The sequence below is a fragment of the Paralichthys olivaceus genome, chromosome 22 (genome assembly GCF_024713975.1).
Source record: "Paralichthys olivaceus isolate ysfri-2021 chromosome 22, ASM2471397v2, whole genome shotgun sequence".
In the NCBI taxonomy this organism is placed as follows: Eukaryota; Metazoa; Chordata; class Actinopteri; order Pleuronectiformes; family Paralichthyidae; genus Paralichthys; species Paralichthys olivaceus.
In genome coordinates, this window is record NC_091114.1 from 13347344 (window position 1) to 13363714 (window position 16371).

The 16371-nt window shown below is 46.4% G+C and overlaps 1 protein-coding gene across 4 annotated transcripts in view; it reads left to right on the forward strand.

The window, feature by feature from the left end:
• svep1 (sushi, von Willebrand factor type A, EGF and pentraxin domain containing 1) overlaps positions 1 to 16371 on the forward strand; it is an 82699-nt gene that overhangs the window by 57788 nt on the left and 8540 nt on the right. For all 4 annotated transcript variants that reach the window (XM_069519134.1, XM_069519135.1, XM_069519133.1 and 1 more), the window contains 29 exons: positions 10 to 141; positions 403 to 594; positions 730 to 851; positions 954 to 1059; positions 1142 to 1345; positions 1459 to 1692; positions 1809 to 1970; positions 2103 to 2264; positions 2665 to 2826; positions 3246 to 3334; positions 3564 to 3660; positions 4120 to 4233; positions 5155 to 5268; positions 5403 to 5604; positions 5689 to 5846; positions 6397 to 6595; positions 6771 to 6946; positions 7069 to 7193; positions 7394 to 7523; positions 7699 to 7869; positions 8496 to 8669; positions 8778 to 8897; positions 9028 to 9204; positions 10770 to 10854; positions 10967 to 11158; positions 11402 to 11569; positions 11697 to 12363; positions 12728 to 15456; positions 16082 to 16316. In XM_069519134.1, coding sequence (XP_069375235.1) covers positions 10 to 141; positions 403 to 594; positions 730 to 851; positions 954 to 1059; positions 1142 to 1345; positions 1459 to 1692; positions 1809 to 1970; positions 2103 to 2264; positions 2665 to 2826; positions 3246 to 3334; positions 3564 to 3660; positions 4120 to 4233; positions 5155 to 5268; positions 5403 to 5604; positions 5689 to 5846; positions 6397 to 6595; positions 6771 to 6946; positions 7069 to 7193; positions 7394 to 7523; positions 7699 to 7869; positions 8496 to 8669; positions 8778 to 8897; positions 9028 to 9204; positions 10770 to 10854; positions 10967 to 11158; positions 11402 to 11569; positions 11697 to 12363; positions 12728 to 15456; positions 16082 to 16316 — 7598 coding nt within the window. The remainder of the gene's footprint in view (positions 1 to 9; positions 142 to 402; positions 595 to 729; positions 852 to 953; positions 1060 to 1141; positions 1346 to 1458; positions 1693 to 1808; positions 1971 to 2102; positions 2265 to 2664; positions 2827 to 3245; positions 3335 to 3563; positions 3661 to 4119; positions 4234 to 5154; positions 5269 to 5402; positions 5605 to 5688; positions 5847 to 6396; positions 6596 to 6770; positions 6947 to 7068; positions 7194 to 7393; positions 7524 to 7698; positions 7870 to 8495; positions 8670 to 8777; positions 8898 to 9027; positions 9205 to 10769; positions 10855 to 10966; positions 11159 to 11401; positions 11570 to 11696; positions 12364 to 12727; positions 15457 to 16081; positions 16317 to 16371) is intronic.

The following is a 16371-nucleotide window of genomic DNA, read 5'->3' on the forward strand; positions in this document are numbered from 1 at the left end:
CTCCCTCAGGTGGCCGCCTCACAGTCACCAGCAGCCATACTCCAGGCTCTCTGTTCCCAGTGGGCGAGACTCTGGTGCAGTACACCGCCACTGATGCTGCAGGAAACAGCCGCGCCTGCAACCTCACCGTCTCTGTGCAAGGTGCGGAACTGACTAATGCATCACAGCTGTTTTAAATCCCGTGCATAGAATCATGTTATTTCTGAATATCAAGTCTGTATTCTAGTTTTTGTTTAGTTGAATCTCCTTTTTCAAGCATATTTAAGTTGATGGAAATCTAGCTCCTCCAGGACCGAGGTAGATCCTGAAACTATTACAGGCTACACATTAGTGTATTTAAACAACATGCATGTCTGTTGTGAAGAATAAGAATATGAAATGTTTCTATTTTTGTCTGCTCAGGGACAACCTGTGAACAACCCTATGTCCCAGTGAACGGAGAGTTTGTTTGCGCTGAGGAAGACGAGGGTGTGAACTGTACTCTTCACTGTAAAGACGGATACAGCTTCACTCAGGATGCAGTGCACAGTTACCTCTGTGCGTTCAACGGTGTGTGGGAGCCTCCGTACTCTCCTGAGAGACCCGACTGCTCGTGTAAGTACAGGGTGCAGGAAAACTCTCATTGCATGGATTTTGGCTCTGTTGACTTACGAAACACATTCAACGTGCATGTGCAGCAGCTTGAAATGAAGCACCGCGCTGTATAAAACCATTTTTCCTCGTTCTCAGTGAACCGTATCGCAAACAACGGATTCAAGCCCTTTGAGATGCTGTTTAAAGCGTCCAGCTGTGAGGACGTAGACCTGGTCAAGTCATTTACTGGGGAGTTCAACACCAAACTGGGCGGGATGGTGAGAACCTTAACACACACACACACACTCACACGCTCACACGCACACACTTCATGTGAATCAGCTCTCAAGCATGTCGCCTTTTTTTCGTCTCCTCCACAGCTCCCCAACATTTGCAGCAGCGATGATGTCACCTGCAAGCTGGAGGTGATGTCACAGGGTCACTGTCTGGAGTACAACTACGACTACGAGAACGGCTTTTCTATTAGTAAGGTCACAGAAACAACATCCCTCCTTCTTTATTATTGAAGTATCTATTCGACTCATTATTTCTGTCTTATATTTATCAGCACCAGGGGGATGGAGCAACAACTGGAGTCCTCAAGGCTCCCAGGACTACGCCTACTTTGAGTCCGGCTTTGCCACAAGCTCTCGGCAGATCGCCAACCGGCAGCGAGACGGCGGCGCGAAACCACATCACCGCGCCAAGAGACACCGGAAAATCAAAGGCCCCACCAGAGACCAGAAGATCCAGATCTTTTTCAACATCACAGGTAAAACTGGAATGGCACCCAGTTTAATAAAGAACGTGAAAATGCATATTTCATTATTTTGTGTACCATCAGTTGTTAGTTATCAGTCCTTTAAACTTTGTCCGTTCTCCCAGCAAGCATCCCTCTGCCCCTGTCGAGGAACGACTCAATAGAGGTGGTCAATCAGAAGAGGCTCCTGAGGACGCTGGAGCAGCTGACCAATAGACTGAAGCGAACGCTGGCCAAGCAGCCGCTGTCCAGTTTCCATGTGTCCTCAGAGATGATAGTGGCCGATCCCAAATCGCTGGAGAGCAGGAGGGCGTCTCTGTTTTGTCAGCCGGGCTCGGTGCTCAAAGGCAGAATGTGTGGTGAGTGAGCGAGGGATTGAGCAGAGAGTAAACTCATTAATCCACCTTCAATTAAAATACGACCACAAAAAACGTTATGTTTCCCAGTGAGTTACTAATTGTTAGTGCCCTTGCAGTGCAATGCCCGGTGGGAACGTACTTCTCTCTGGAGTATAACGAGTGCGAGAGCTGCTGGCTGGGCTCCTTCCAGGACCAGGAGGGTCAGCTGGAGTGTAAGTCCTGTCCTGAAGGAACCTCCACAGCCTACCTGCACTCCCGCAGTGTGGCCGAATGCAAAGGTATGATGCACGCACATGTGTTCAGTCAGACCTCAGACTTATAGACTTTTTCATTTGGAGCCACAAAATGCATAGAATTATAATTATTCACAAACAATACTTAATTTGTTTCATCATGATTTGCATGTGCAGGGCAGTGCAAACCTGGTAGTCATTCCCTGAATGGGCTTGAGATCTGCGAGTCATGCCCGCTGGGACACTTCCAGTCGGGCTTTGGCGCCAGGGAGTGTCTGGTCTGTCCTGACGAGACCTCCACCGTCACCAGAGGAGCAGTGGACGAGATGGAGTGTGGAGGTGATACAGTCTGACAGTTTAAAGGACACTCCCATAATGTCCTATCACTATAATTGCTTTGTTTGACCTTGAATAGCCGTCATCGTTATTAAAAATGCAGCTCGGTAACTAAAGAAAATCAAATTCCAGCCCTTAAGCAAAAATGTGTCATAAAGTATTTGGCTTTCATTGTATCAGAAATTCCTATTTGGAAATATCATGTAAGGTTGGATGATACATCTGGAAACAGTCATTTCTGCGACCTCAGTTTTTCAGTTAAAACACAAAAATAACCAATGACTTTAAAATTGTGAACTTGGAGCCTCTCATTGTTTGATTTTCCCATTTTTTTTTCCATTTTTGCATGATTCTGGATTTTTTTCCTGCTCCTTTACCTTCATATATTTCTTTTTTCCCACAGTCCCCTGTTCAGCAGGTCATTTCTCCCGCACCGGTCTGGTCCCCTGTTACCCTTGTCCCAGAGATTACTACCAGCCTGATCATGGCCGCTCCTACTGCCTCTCCTGCCCCTTCTACGGAACCACCACCATCACAGGGGCAACCACCATCCAGCACTGCTCCAGTGAGTGTGTCTCAGTCTAGAAAGAATAAATGTATTTCCTTGTTGAACCAACAAAAATGCACACGCTGCATAATCTGTCCCTTGCTGCCATCTCTCAACATGTGTGGCATCTGATCTGTGTTGTGACAGCTCAATCCAACTGGAAAAGGGATTACTGCCCTGGGATTGAGAGGGGAAAGGAAATAATGTGAGCAGAATGGAAATGAATAACGCTGCATGCCTGAAGTGTGGGAATGATCTGCGGTTAGGACACGCTGCCAGGTTGAAATGAGAATACAGGCTTTTGTTCAGCTGGATCTCAACCGTCTGCCAGTCTGGTAGCAAAGGGGAAAGATCCTCGCTGTGTTTTTCCGACTTTTTTTTTTTTTTTTTCCGTCTTTGCTTATATTGTCTGTATTTTCTGTGGGTGTCATTGTCAGGTTTTGGGTCAAGTTTTCTTCCAAAGGAGGAGAGTGTAACTGCAGCTCCTGAGGTGGAGGTCAGTGAAGACTACCAAGCCAGCAGTCAGGTTAGTATTTATCTGAAACCTACATTATTTCTGACAATCACAATTTAATATGATTTATAGATTTAAGATCCAACACAGAGCTTCACTGTTTCATACTGGTATGGACACAAGTAAAATGACCAAACCAAAACTATGATGACCTGAGTCCAATGTCAGATTTATCAATTATTCTTTAAAGCAGATGTGGCACTTTGCTGTCTATGTAATTCTATTATCTGCTTGACTTTAGGTTTTCCATGAGTGCTTCCTGAATCCCTGTCAGAATAAGGGAACTTGTGAGGAGGTGGGAGCGGGATACGTCTGCACCTGCATGCCCGGGTTCACAGGTAAACCAGCAGTCGGACTTTTACATCGTCAGGTACCTCAAGCCCCCCGGTGTAGAGCATCAGGTCACAGATACAGCTGAGCCTCCTTCTGATTATAGTTTATACAAAAAATAAATCTGCTCCCAAGAAAGTGTTTGATCCCAAACCACATGTATCTGCTATCTAGGTTTTCTGACTCACTCATACATACACCATGTGGTCTGTGATTAGTATCAGCTGGGAGACGTGAAACAGATTACACTGATTAATCATCAAGACTTTATCATGTGCAGATTTCCAAGGTTTGAAATAAAAAGAAATTCAGTTCATGATAAAGACACATGATACACTTTCCTTCCGTTTTACTCTCGACAGCGTGTTTCCTGTCATCAGCTTCCTCTCATTATGCGACACGATCTTTACCACAGCCGTCTTGTATGTGACAAGTGCTTGATGCAGCCTCTGATATTCGTCTCTCAGGTGCCAAGTGTGAGGTCGATGTAGACGAGTGCGACTCTGCTCCTTGTCAGAATGGAGGCCTGTGCAAGGACGGCATGGGAGACTTCCAGTGTCAGTGCAAACCAGGATTTTTAGGTATGGATGCAGTTGGGAATTTAATTCATAATGGTAGATGAACATAAAACGTCAGGGTGTGGAGTACAAAAACACTTACAGTAATTAGTGACCATAGTTCAAGCCTGATGCTCATATTTAAAAGTGTACTCTCCTTTAGGTCACATCATTTGCTGCCATTATCTCTTTTCAAAGTGCACTATGAATCCTGGGAGAGGTTGGCCCGAGGGGAATCCATCAGTTTTTGTTTATTCGTTGGCCGTGTTTAAAAGAGTCTAGTCGTGCCACCGTGACGCAATCGGCTTTCAGAATATCCATTTTTCAATTTAATGTGCAAAGAAGAAGACCTGTGACATTTGACGGTTTGAAATTGTGTAATGTTTCAAAAATTCCATGAAATATCTTGTAGACACGAGCCAAAAGGTCGGTGGTTTGATCCCTGGCTCCTCCGGTCTGCTTTCCAAAGTGTCCTTGGGCAAGATGCTGAGCCCAAATTGCCCCTGACAGCTGTGCCGACAGTGTGTGACAGAAAAACCGCAGCATACAGCAGTGCTTCATGAATGTGTGTGTGTGTGTGTGTGTGTGTGTGTGTGTTTGGGCCATTGTGGCTTGTACTGTAAAGTGCTCTGAGTGGCTGCTATATAAATACAATCCATCTACTGTAATAAAAACTTTTCCCATAAAAACGATCACAACCAAAAACTTCTACACGTGAAATCAAGATCAGACTTTGAGAAAAATGTAGAGAACATGATGAATCATAATAAAATTATAAGAGAGATATGTTGAGGTTTTTTTAAGCCCAGACATACTTTACACAGTACACCACAGATATTCATTACATATGTGTTGTATAAGTTAAATGTACTGAACCACAAACGGGGTTCTGATTTGATTTTCTGTCCCTGTCTGTCTCTGAACTTTCTCCTCCGATCGTCTCAGGGCATCTATGTGAGGCGGAGGTCAACGAGTGTGTCTCCTCCCCGTGTCTGAACGACGGTGTTTGTGTGGACGAGGTCAACAAGTTCACCTGCAGCTGTGTCGGCGGCTTCACAGGTTTGATCCCGAGACGATGTCACACTTTCGTTCTAGAGTTCATGTCCTCATCAGCAGCACATAAACTATGCCATGTCTGTCTTCTACAAAAGAACGTGTGAGAACAGCAGATTGACTTTTTCCCTTCCCTGCAGGATCTCGCTGTGAGCTGGAAATAAACGAGTGTCTTTCCAACCCCTGTCTGAACGGAGCCGTGTGTGAGGACATGACGGGCGGTTACACCTGTAATTGTGCTGTTGGCTTCTCGGGGGATAGCTGTGAGGTTAACATCGACGAATGTTACAGCGCCCCCTGTCTAAATGGAGGCTCGTGTCTGGACGCCGTCAATAATTTCAGGTAATCGAAATTCTGATGGAAAGAAGCAGCTTTGTTTAGTTTTGTGTTCTTGATTGTGTAACTGTGCCGCCCCCTCTCCCCCAGGTGTCAGTGTGTGGAGGGCTACCGGGGCCGGCTGTGTGAGGTGGATGTGAACGAGTGCGTTCCGAACCCCTGTGTGAACGGAGCCAGCTGCCTGGATGGTCTGGGGTCCTTCACCTGCAGCTGCCTCCCTGGGTTCAACGGAACCAGGTGTGAGACAGGTACTATAGGACAGATGGCACATCACCATGGAAACCACAGAGGAGGAAGAGAGATATAATGGATGAAAATGTTTTTTTTGGGTCATTTCCATGTTTCTACTTTTTTAATAAACCACATTAAATATACTATTGTGTAAAAACCTTATTGTAATATGAGAAGGTTATTTGAAATTGGTGTATTGTGCCAACGGAACAACATTAAAATATTTATGAAACCATTTAATGGATTTCTTCCCATTTTCACAAGGATGGGTTATCATCGACCATCGAAGGATTTCACTTAATCCCATAATATGTTTTGCTTTTAGAAGACGTCAGGTTCTCTTGGTGTTTCATCCAAAACAGAAGGAGAAAAAAACTAAATAACAAAATGTTTGTGATCTAGAAATATATTTTCTTCCCTTTAGTTGTCTTGGGGTCCTCGGTAAATGTTTATAGATGATGTTTCCCTGTTTCTTCGGTGAACAATGATTGATTTTAGGTAAAGACAAGGGTAGGTACTAAATATCTAATTAGAAAGTATTGATTATTTTCTGCTCTGTCCTATTAGAGATGTCCTCTGCTTTCAACCTGGACTTTGAGGTGTCGGGTATCCACGGTTACGTGATGATGGACAGTGTGATGCCGGCGCTCACAGAGATCACCTGTACCTTCTGGATGAAGTCATCAGACACCACTAATTATGGCACACCGGTGTCCTACGCTGTGGAGGGCAGCGACAACGCTTTCCTGCTCATAGACTACAACGGGTCAGTGGTACACCGGGAGATAAATACACTTAACGAGGTTCTGTTAAATTAGTGCGTGTGATAAGTTAATGTTTTATCATTGTGTTTTATAATTTACATTTCCTAGCCCCTCATTTCTATCGCTTTAAATCCCCTCAACCATATTGTCCCTCTTCCCACGGCCACCTCCATATAGGTGGGTTCTGTATGTGAACGGTAAAGAGCGGATCACCGACTGTCCTGCAGTGAACACGGGTCACTGGTACCACATCGGTGTGTCCTGGAGGAGCTGGGACGGTGACTGGAGAATCTACATCAACGGGAAGCCCTCGGACGGAGGCAAAGGCCTGTCAGTCGGCACCACTATCCCAGGTGTAGTGCTATCCTCGGCCTGGTTACCTGCCCAGTAATCATTTCCTTGATACAGAAGACAAAGGGTTAATTTTCTCAGCGAGCAGAAGTTAATCTCTGGGTTTTCCCCGTCTGTCTTGTAGGTGGCGGAGCACTGGTGTTAGGTCAGGACCAAGACCAGAGGGGGGAGGGCTTCAACCCCGTTGAATCCTTCGTGGGATCCCTCAGTCAGCTCAACATCTGGGATCGTGTTCTGACCCAACAGCAGGTACACATAAAATATCCACTGATGTATTTATACCTTTAAAGCATGATTCATTTGAGGTATTTTCCAAATTAAACTCAGACACATGCAGGATTTATGAAATGATTAAACACGCTGTTTAAGATTCTGTCTCTGAAACCAGGTGATTTAAAATAACAATAACAGGAATATTGATGTGAATTTGATTGAATATGTTTTACTAGATCAAGGTGCTGGCCAGCAGCTGTCCGGCTTCGCATGTGACCCACAGAGGGAATGTGCTCGCCTGGCCAGACTTTCTGAACGGAGTGGTCGGCCGAGTCAAAGTGAACAGCAACAGTATTTTCTGTGCTGGTAAGAAATCAATACGAATGTCAACAAGTCAATGACCCAATTTTACTGGATTACATTTTCCATTGTGGCTGTTAATCACGTACGAGAACAGTGTATGATATCCACCTGTAGGTGGCGTTGTAATCCTGCATTTAAACTCACAGTGGCTCTGACTCCACCATACCTGTGTCTCCAGACTGCCCCAAACTGGAGAGTGCTGTGCCCCACCTGCTCGCCTCCACTGTGGAGGTGAGCCCCGGAGCGCAGGTCCAGCTGTCCTGCAATCCCGGTTTCTACCTGGTGGGGGAGCCGGTGCTGCAGTGCCAGAATAAAGGAGAGTGGAGCCACCCGTTGCCGAGCTGCGAACGTAAGACTCGATTTGTTTTGGAAATCACCTGTAATCTGATCCTGTTCTTTTTGTTCATGGTGAATATGAAGTCATACCAGTCAGTCTTTGAAAAGGGATTTTTTTTATAGGAATGTAAATAATTAATAACAATGATAAATAATTGAATGTTTTAATTCCTTACTATTTTAATTCAGTGTTATCTCCTTATCTATATACGTGTAACACAAATATGTCGTGAAATTCATTGATCCACTCAGCTTTTTACCAAAGGTTCAAAGAAAAACTAATTCCACAAAACTCTAAAGTTAAAAATATGTAAAGTGACTTTTGAAAAACAATGACAATATTTTTCCTGATGCAGAAGAAACCAACAGTCCCCATATGAAACCACATTTAAATTCACTATCTCACAATGTTAAAGAAGCTGAAATAAGATTACTGCTCTTCCCTGACTCATTCTGCAGCCTCCCACTCCGTTTTGTTGGAATCTGTCTGGTAGTTTTTGTGTAATCTTGCTTGAAAAGAACCATGAAACGGACAGGGGTGAAAACATGAGGTTTTTTGGTGGATGTATTAAATGAAGAATGAAGGTTAAAAAGCCTTGAGGAGTGTGAGCCTGGATAACCTTCCTCTGGGTGTTACAGGTGTGTCCTGTGGAGCTCCTCACCCTCTGGAGAATGGCTTGTTCCAGGGGACAGACTTTCATAGTGGCAGCTCTGTGGTCTATCAGTGCAACGCTGGCTTTTACCTGCTGGGAGACGCCAAGATGCACTGCAGCAACAGCGGCAAGTGGGGAGGGAATCCACCGGCCTGTCTCGGTACGTCTTTACTTTATATCGTATATGTGTTTTTACTTCAGGGATATAACTATGGAAGATAAATGTCCTGTCTGACTCGGTTTGTGCATGTGTCCCTGTGATGTTCAGATGTGGATGAATGCGCTCTGGGATCTGACTGTGATAATCACGCCAGCTGTCAGAACACAGACGGCTCCTACATCTGCACCTGCATCCACCCGTACAGCGGAGACGGCAAAAACTGCACAGGTAGGAGAACTTTACCAGGAGAAGCATTCAAATGCACATGTAGGTTTTTAATAATGCTGATAACAACAGTCAAATCGAGACAACAGCACAACACTTGTTATGTGTGGGTGTATGCATGTGTTCCTACCAGAGCCGGTGAAGTGTGTGAACCCTGAGTCTCCAGAGTTTGGCCACAGAACCGGCAGCAACTTCCTGATGGGCAGTGAGGTTGTGTTCGGCTGCGAGGACGGCTACGAGCTGATCGGCTCGTCTCGACTCCGCTGCCTGGAGACAGGAAACTGGAATGATCGTGTCCCATACTGCAGAGGTGAGAGGTTAAGTGAAGTCATGACATGCCATTAGCTGTGCCGCTGTATTGTTTGAGGGTCACGGTGGGGGGTCGAGACAATCCCAGCAGACACTGGGCGAGAGGCAGGGTAAAGACTGGACAGGACGCCAGTCTATCACAAAGCCTACATACAGAGATAAACCTGCATTCACAAATATATTATATATAGAGAGACCTACAGGCATTTTAGCGTCTCCAAATAACACGTGTCTTTGGTCCGTGGGAGAAAGAACGTAAAAACTCCATGAACTAACAGACTCCTTGCCCTGAGGCGAAGTGACTCATAGTCAAGGTTTTTGTTCATCTTAAGTGAAGTTAAATATATATAGCGTCATCATATTTAGGCTGCATGAAGGAAATAGGAAATTGTGATCTGGTGTTTCCAGAGTTCAGAGCATTACAGCAGATGCTATAAATACTCAAATGCTTGTAGTAATCTTCCACTGAAAACAGTCCAAATCCACTGTAGACTAGTATTTTCTAAAAACTTCTGTCCGAAGTCCAGCTTTGTGTTGTGTGGAATTTAGGAAAAGATGTCCCACTAACAAAGGAATGAGGGAGATACTGTGAGGTATCTCTGTATCTCTGCTACGTGTTCAAAAGCATGCAGCAGATGGCAAGGTGGTTTAATTGCTGACGTCTACACCACTTCTCCCATGAACGTTCAAATCTTGCAACTTCTCGTATGAAACCTCAAAAGCAAGGAAGAAACAGTTTTTACATTGACAACACTTCTACTTGGGGTTTTCTAACAATCAGTCTCCATTCATCTGCTTTTTATTCTACATGGAAGAAAAAAGATTTCTTATCCAAGCATCAGGAGTGAGTAGAAACTACACAGGTGATATATAACAGTGTTTTATCATTATTATTATCATGCAAATTGTTCTGATGCATCTTCACCTGTACACAAAAGCACTTACGAAGATAATGTGAATGCATTCACACTGCAGCGGCCTGAAAGCCCTGACCACTGCAGCGTCTTCATCTTGGCTCTCAGCCACAAACTTCCTCATAGAGACTGCAGACTGTGCCAATGAGCTCATGTTCAAAACACACTGGCTGTTGAACATCAGAATGAAAGTGAAATGACTACAGTTAAAAGAACACATGTATGTGAAATATTAGAGACACTGCATAATGTTTTTGAATTGAAAAGGTTAAAATGATCATTTTACTGGTTTCCTGTGTGTGGGCAGATTTAAGGGAAGTGTATTAGTGAACACATGGATACAGGAGACAGGAGGTTGAGGTTTTTTCTGCAAGAGTGTTAAAAGTATGAGGTGGTGGGCGTGTGGCTGCAAGAGTCACTGGTGCAAAACTGTGTGGTCTTACAGTAAGTAATGATGGTTCAGTGAACAAGGAACCAGGAAGCTTGAGCAGGAAAATAAATACTTTCAGTAAGAAGCACTCATTCACCAATTTTAGAGCAGTGCACAGAGGTTCTTTACTCTGCAGATGAAGGTAGCTGCACTTTCATTGAGTCATTTTCAGTGAAATATTGTAAAACAGCATTTATTAATCCTCTTATTTGATATTTATAGCTCTTTCCTGCCCGACGCCAACTGTCCCAGAGAACTCCATCATGAAGGGCGACAACTTCACCTACGGAAGCAAGGTGACTTTCAGGTATCACTTGCATCCCCTACAACAAAGTGACGACAGCCGAAAGTACAAAAACACATTAGAAAGAAACATGCTATAGTTTCTTCTTAACAGTCTAACTCTTCTACCTCTGCAGTTGTATGAAGGGCTTCCTGCCTCAGATCCCGTATGACTTTCAGTGTCTCGTCAGTCTGAGATGGAGCGGGACGCCACCTGTCTGTCACCCACTGACCTGCGGGGGGCCTCCAACTGTGGAGAACGCTGACTACAGCCTTGGCACGATCACATACCTGTCCACTGCGAAATACACCTGTGCTGAGGGCTACAGGTGAACGACCATCAGCTCACATGTTCTGTCGATGATGGGAGTTGACCTTATGAATAAACATTAATTTAAATATTATTTTGTTTTTGTGACTGGAGAGTCAGTTTGTCCATTCAGTTTATTTATGTGCTTTTAAAACCTGGGTTAAAGTAAGTTTATAGTCCCAGTTAAGTATTATCATGTCCACTATAAATCTGTGTGACACTACAATATTATAAAGTACTTCTGTTTTATGTTGGGGCGAAGGCCGTTTGGCTCCATGGAAGTTGTTTGTGAAGCAACCGGGGAGTGGAGCAGACCCTCCCCCCGCTGTGTGAGCGTCCTGTGCAGCGAACCTCCGGCCCTGAGAGACGCTGTGACCATAGGAGAGAACTATGAACTGGGAAACAAGGTGCACTATGTCTGCAAAGAAGGGTAAATGTGGTTGAAGTCTACTCGGTTTCTGTTCATGGAAAGTGTGAATATTTTTAAACTATGTCTGATGTCTTGTAAGTGCTGCATTGTCTTTTGCTCATCTCTTTTGGGTCTCCTCCATCTACAGCTACACTCTGATTGGCCCAGAGACCAGAGAATGTTTGCCAAGTGGCCAATGGAGTGACAGCTCTGCCCAGTGTGTTCCTCGCTCCTGTGGCCCCCCGCCTGCCATCGACCACGCAGAGCCCTACGAGAGCCACCAGCTGTTTGGAGACACCGCCAACTACTACTGCACTGACGGATACACCGCCGGCAACAACTCCAAGATGGTGTGCAATGCTCAGGGCATGTGGGCGCCTCCTGATGGCATGGAGGCCCCGCGCTGCATCGCCAACTTCTGCCTTCGCCCACCCGAACTACCCCATGCAATTTTAGATTCAGTCAACAAACCCAAATACACCAGCAACTCTGAAGTGAGCTACAAATGTGAAGAGGGCTTCATGCTCAACACCACAGCCACACTGAGGTGTCTAATGGGAGGACAGTGGGAGCCTTCGCCGTACGATATCGGCTGCGTGCCAGTGAGGTGCTCCAGGCCTGAGAGCATCGACAGGGGCTATGTGAGCGGGACCAACTACAGTTTTGGAGCCATGGTGGCGTACACCTGCTATCCAGGCTTCCATATCCGAGGGGAGAAGAGGAGGACCTGCAAGGCCAATGGAGAATGGGAAGGAGCTCTCCCCACATGTGTACCTGTGTCCTGCTCCTCGCCTCCTCCACTCAGGAATGGAGAGGTCAGCTTCGAACACCAGAGTTAATACACAGCAATAATCCTTCTTATGACAATGAAAAACAAAGCAGACAATAACATCCTCTGGCTGGTTACACAATAAGAATATATGCAGTATCCCTCTGGCATGTGGTAAAATTATATGAATATCTAATTGATTTATATTCATCATAATGAAGATGCAGAAACCAATATAAATACATATATCTGCAAAATATAATCACTGACCAAGACTTTGATTTAGTTTTAAACTCAACAAACTGTCATGACCTGAATCACTAGTTTTCATATTTAAATAATTCATCTTCTCCACATGATGAACTATAAATACGGTTTAAATGATTTGTTCCTCTTTTTACCCCCTGTAGGTTCAAGGTCAATTCACCTTCAACAGCAAGGTGAAATATGTCTGTAACGCAGGCTACAGACTGATTGGTCGTCCAGACCGAGTTTGCCAAGCCAACCGCCAGTGGTCCAACACCAACCATCCCACCTGTGTCCTTCTGACCTGTGACCCTCCTCCTTCCATCTCACATGGACATTACCGGGGCTCTGAATTCCAGGTGGGCCGCAAAGTACAGTACGTTTGCAATGAGGGTTACGAGCTGGTCGGAGACTCCGTGTGGACCTGTCTGAAATACGGACGCTGGGATAAGACGAGGCTGCCGCGTTGCTCACCGGTGCAGTGTCCAGAGCCACCGCTGGAGGTGAACCACCTGGTCCTGAAGGGCCTGGACTCTGAATCTGGAACAGTGGAATTATCATGCGAGGATGGCTACGTCCTTGAAGGCGCTCGCATCCTCCGCTGCACACCATCCCAGGAGTGGAACGACACGTTCCCAGTGTGTAAGCAGGTGTTTTGCGGCCCACCTCCTGAAGTGTCGTTTGGCAGCACTTCCTTGTCCTCTCCCCCATTTCCTTTCGGCTCAGCTGTGACCTACAAATGCATGGATGGTTTCACGTTAAAAAAAGAGGGCTCTGTGTCCTGTCTTGCCAGCGGGCTGTGGAGCAGTCCCTCCCCTGAGTGTATCCCAGTTGAATGTCCTCAGCCTGTGGAGGTTTCTAACGGTATAGTAGATGTTCAGGGTCTGATGTACCTCAGCAAAGCACTGTACAGTTGTCGGACTGGATATAATCTGGTGGGTAACTCCACCGTCCTCTGCGGAGAAAAGGGACTTTGGATCGGAGGGGTCCCCTCTTGCCGCCCGATTGAATGCTCCATCCCAAAACAGATCACCAATGGAAAGGTGGTTTACACAAAACTCCAGTTTGGTCACAGTGCCACTTACTCCTGCCGTCGTGGTTACCGCCTCCAAGGCCCAGAGACTCTGAAGTGCCTGGCCAGTGGGGAATGGGACTTCGAGCCACCTGCTTGCGTGCAGATATCTTGCACGCCACCTCAGCCCATTGAAAATGGTTTTGTTGAGGGTCAGGATCACAGTTTTGGTGTCACTATCTTCTACAGCTGTTTTCCTGGATTCCAGCTCATAGGCCAGGACCATCTGACCTGTGAGGAGTTCGGCTGGTCGAGTTCTGTCCCTGTCTGTTTGCTGTCGGACTGTGGCCTGCCTCCTCACATTGACTTTGGCGAGTATGTTAGGGTGACAGAGCAGCGGACAAGCTCTACTACAACTTCTAAAGACACTGGAGCGTTAGCCTCACCTGAGAACTTGAGCTTCCTTCACGGGACTTTGATTGAATACCACTGCCACAAAGGTTACGACCTCTCAAGCCCCACCAGGTTGGTGTGTCAGGAGGACGGTGGCTGGAATGGGACAGCTCCGTTTTGTGTCCCGGCAGAGTGTGAAACACCGCCCAGGCCAGAGCACGGCTGGGTGAATGTGACTGATTCCTCCCTCGGCAGTATGGTCAAGTATTTTTGTGAGGAAGGATATGAACTTCAGGGGGAGCCTGTGAGGCAGTGTGTGTCAGGTCGATTGTGGACAAATAACGCCCCCATTTGTCGACCGGTTTCCTGTGGCGACCCAGGGCCTATTGCCAACGGCACCGCTCATGGAGGAGCTTTTGTGTATCCTGAGGCTCTGCGCTATGAGTGTCGTCCTGGGTTCATCCTCAAAGGTAGCAACACAATCGTCTGTCAGGTTGATGGAAAGTGGAATGGACAAAAACCTCTCTGTGAGCCACTGTCTTGTGGTTCTCCTAAAGTCCCCAGTGATGTTACTTTTAAAGGCGAGGAGCACACCTATAATAATGAGATAGAACTAAGCTGTCAGCCCGGGTTCCTCTTAGAAGGGAAATCTGTCAGTGTTTGTCAGGCTGATGGCACCTGGAGCCACGAGTCTCTGACCTGCGTACCTGCCCGCTGTGGGAAACCCTTACTGATACCCAATGGACGTGTGCTGGGATCAGAGTTTGGCCTCAACAGCAAGGTGAAGTATCAATGTGACGAAGGATACACACTTAAGGGAGACTCCACACGTGTTTGTCAGTCAGATGGACTTTGGGACAAACCGGCACCTCGCTGTGACATCATCAACTGTGATCCACCCGAGGACATCAGCCACGGCTTTCTCAACGGCTCCAGCTTCAACTACGACGATGTGGTGGAGTACGTCTGCTTCGATGGCTATGAGGTGGTTGGGGACCCCATCCTGCGATGCTCCGCTCAAGGCCTCTGGGTGGGCGCTGTGCCTCAGTGCCGACCCTGCGTCTGTGTCCTACCCGTGTTGAAATTCGGCGTGGTTCTTGGACGCGACCGCACCTGTGGGGACCTGGTGCATTTCCAGTGTGACGGCGGCTACAAGCTGTTGGGTCCCCCACAGGCAGTGTGTGAGAAGGGAGGGGTGTGGAGTCCCGGGGTTCCTGTGTGTGGCCGAGGAAGGTGCAGTGTCGCTCCGCCAACAGTTCCTAATGCTGTCCTGCAGGGCGGCAGTGCCACCTTCCCAGACACTGTTATATACAGGTGTCGGCCCGGTTACCAGTTAAAGGGATACCCACACCTCTCCTGCGGGAGAGACGGCAGGTGGGGGGAGCCCAGGATCATCTGTGAGCCTGTGAGTTGTGGAAAACCTCCGGCTGTAGCCCACGCTCAGGTGGTGGGAGACACCTTCACCTTCCCAAACCAAATCATGTACAGGTAAATGATCCAGTCATTCCTTATGGTAAATCCTCCTCTGGCAGCTCTGATAAACATTATCTACGTAATGATGTTTTGCATTAATTATTCAAACACGTTTCTTTGCTCTGTGCACACAAGTGCATCAGTTCAACCTGGAACTTGAGTGTGTCACTTATACAAATAAATGCTTACATCATTTTTGTAGGCAGAGACCAAATGATGTTAGTTTAGTGTGTGTGTGTGTGTGTGAGACAGAGAGATGGAGGAGTGGCTGAGTTTTTCATTGCAGACAGCTCTACAATGACGTAATATGAGGAAGCGCCTGGTCAAGATGGTGCTAGATAAATACCAAAACTTGAGGCTTCAAAACAACAGCACCGAAACCACAGAGTGTTTTTGTGTTCACACTGTTTGTGTCCCACGGCACCTCGGAATGTGATCTGTGTGATCGGATCTCAATTGTGACCTTGTTGCACTAACACCTGCACTTTCCACCGTTGATTATATAAGATGGACGTTAATACCAGAGAAACTGCAGTTCAATAACATTATCTTTAAACTTGTGTGGTTCTTCTATTGAAGAACCATGTCAAAGACATTTCAGATTGTGTTTTAAATCTCATTTGGTTTTCCTCGCTGACAGGTGTGACGATGGGTATGAATTTGCCACACAGACAGCTTCTCTCTCCTGCCAGAGCGACAGCACGTGGTCCAAACATAGCATCCGGTGCCGTCCCACCCCCTGCCCGCTGCCCAGCAACTTCTCCATCCCTCATGTGGTAATCACTGGAAAGGAGCTCACTCCTGTTGGGGGCACCATCAGTCTCTCCTGCCCTCCAGGCTTCTTCCTGCAAGGCTCAGCACTGGCTGAATGTCAGGTAATGATTTGATATTAAATCATAAACCAAAATGTTTTTGGTCACTGTACGTATG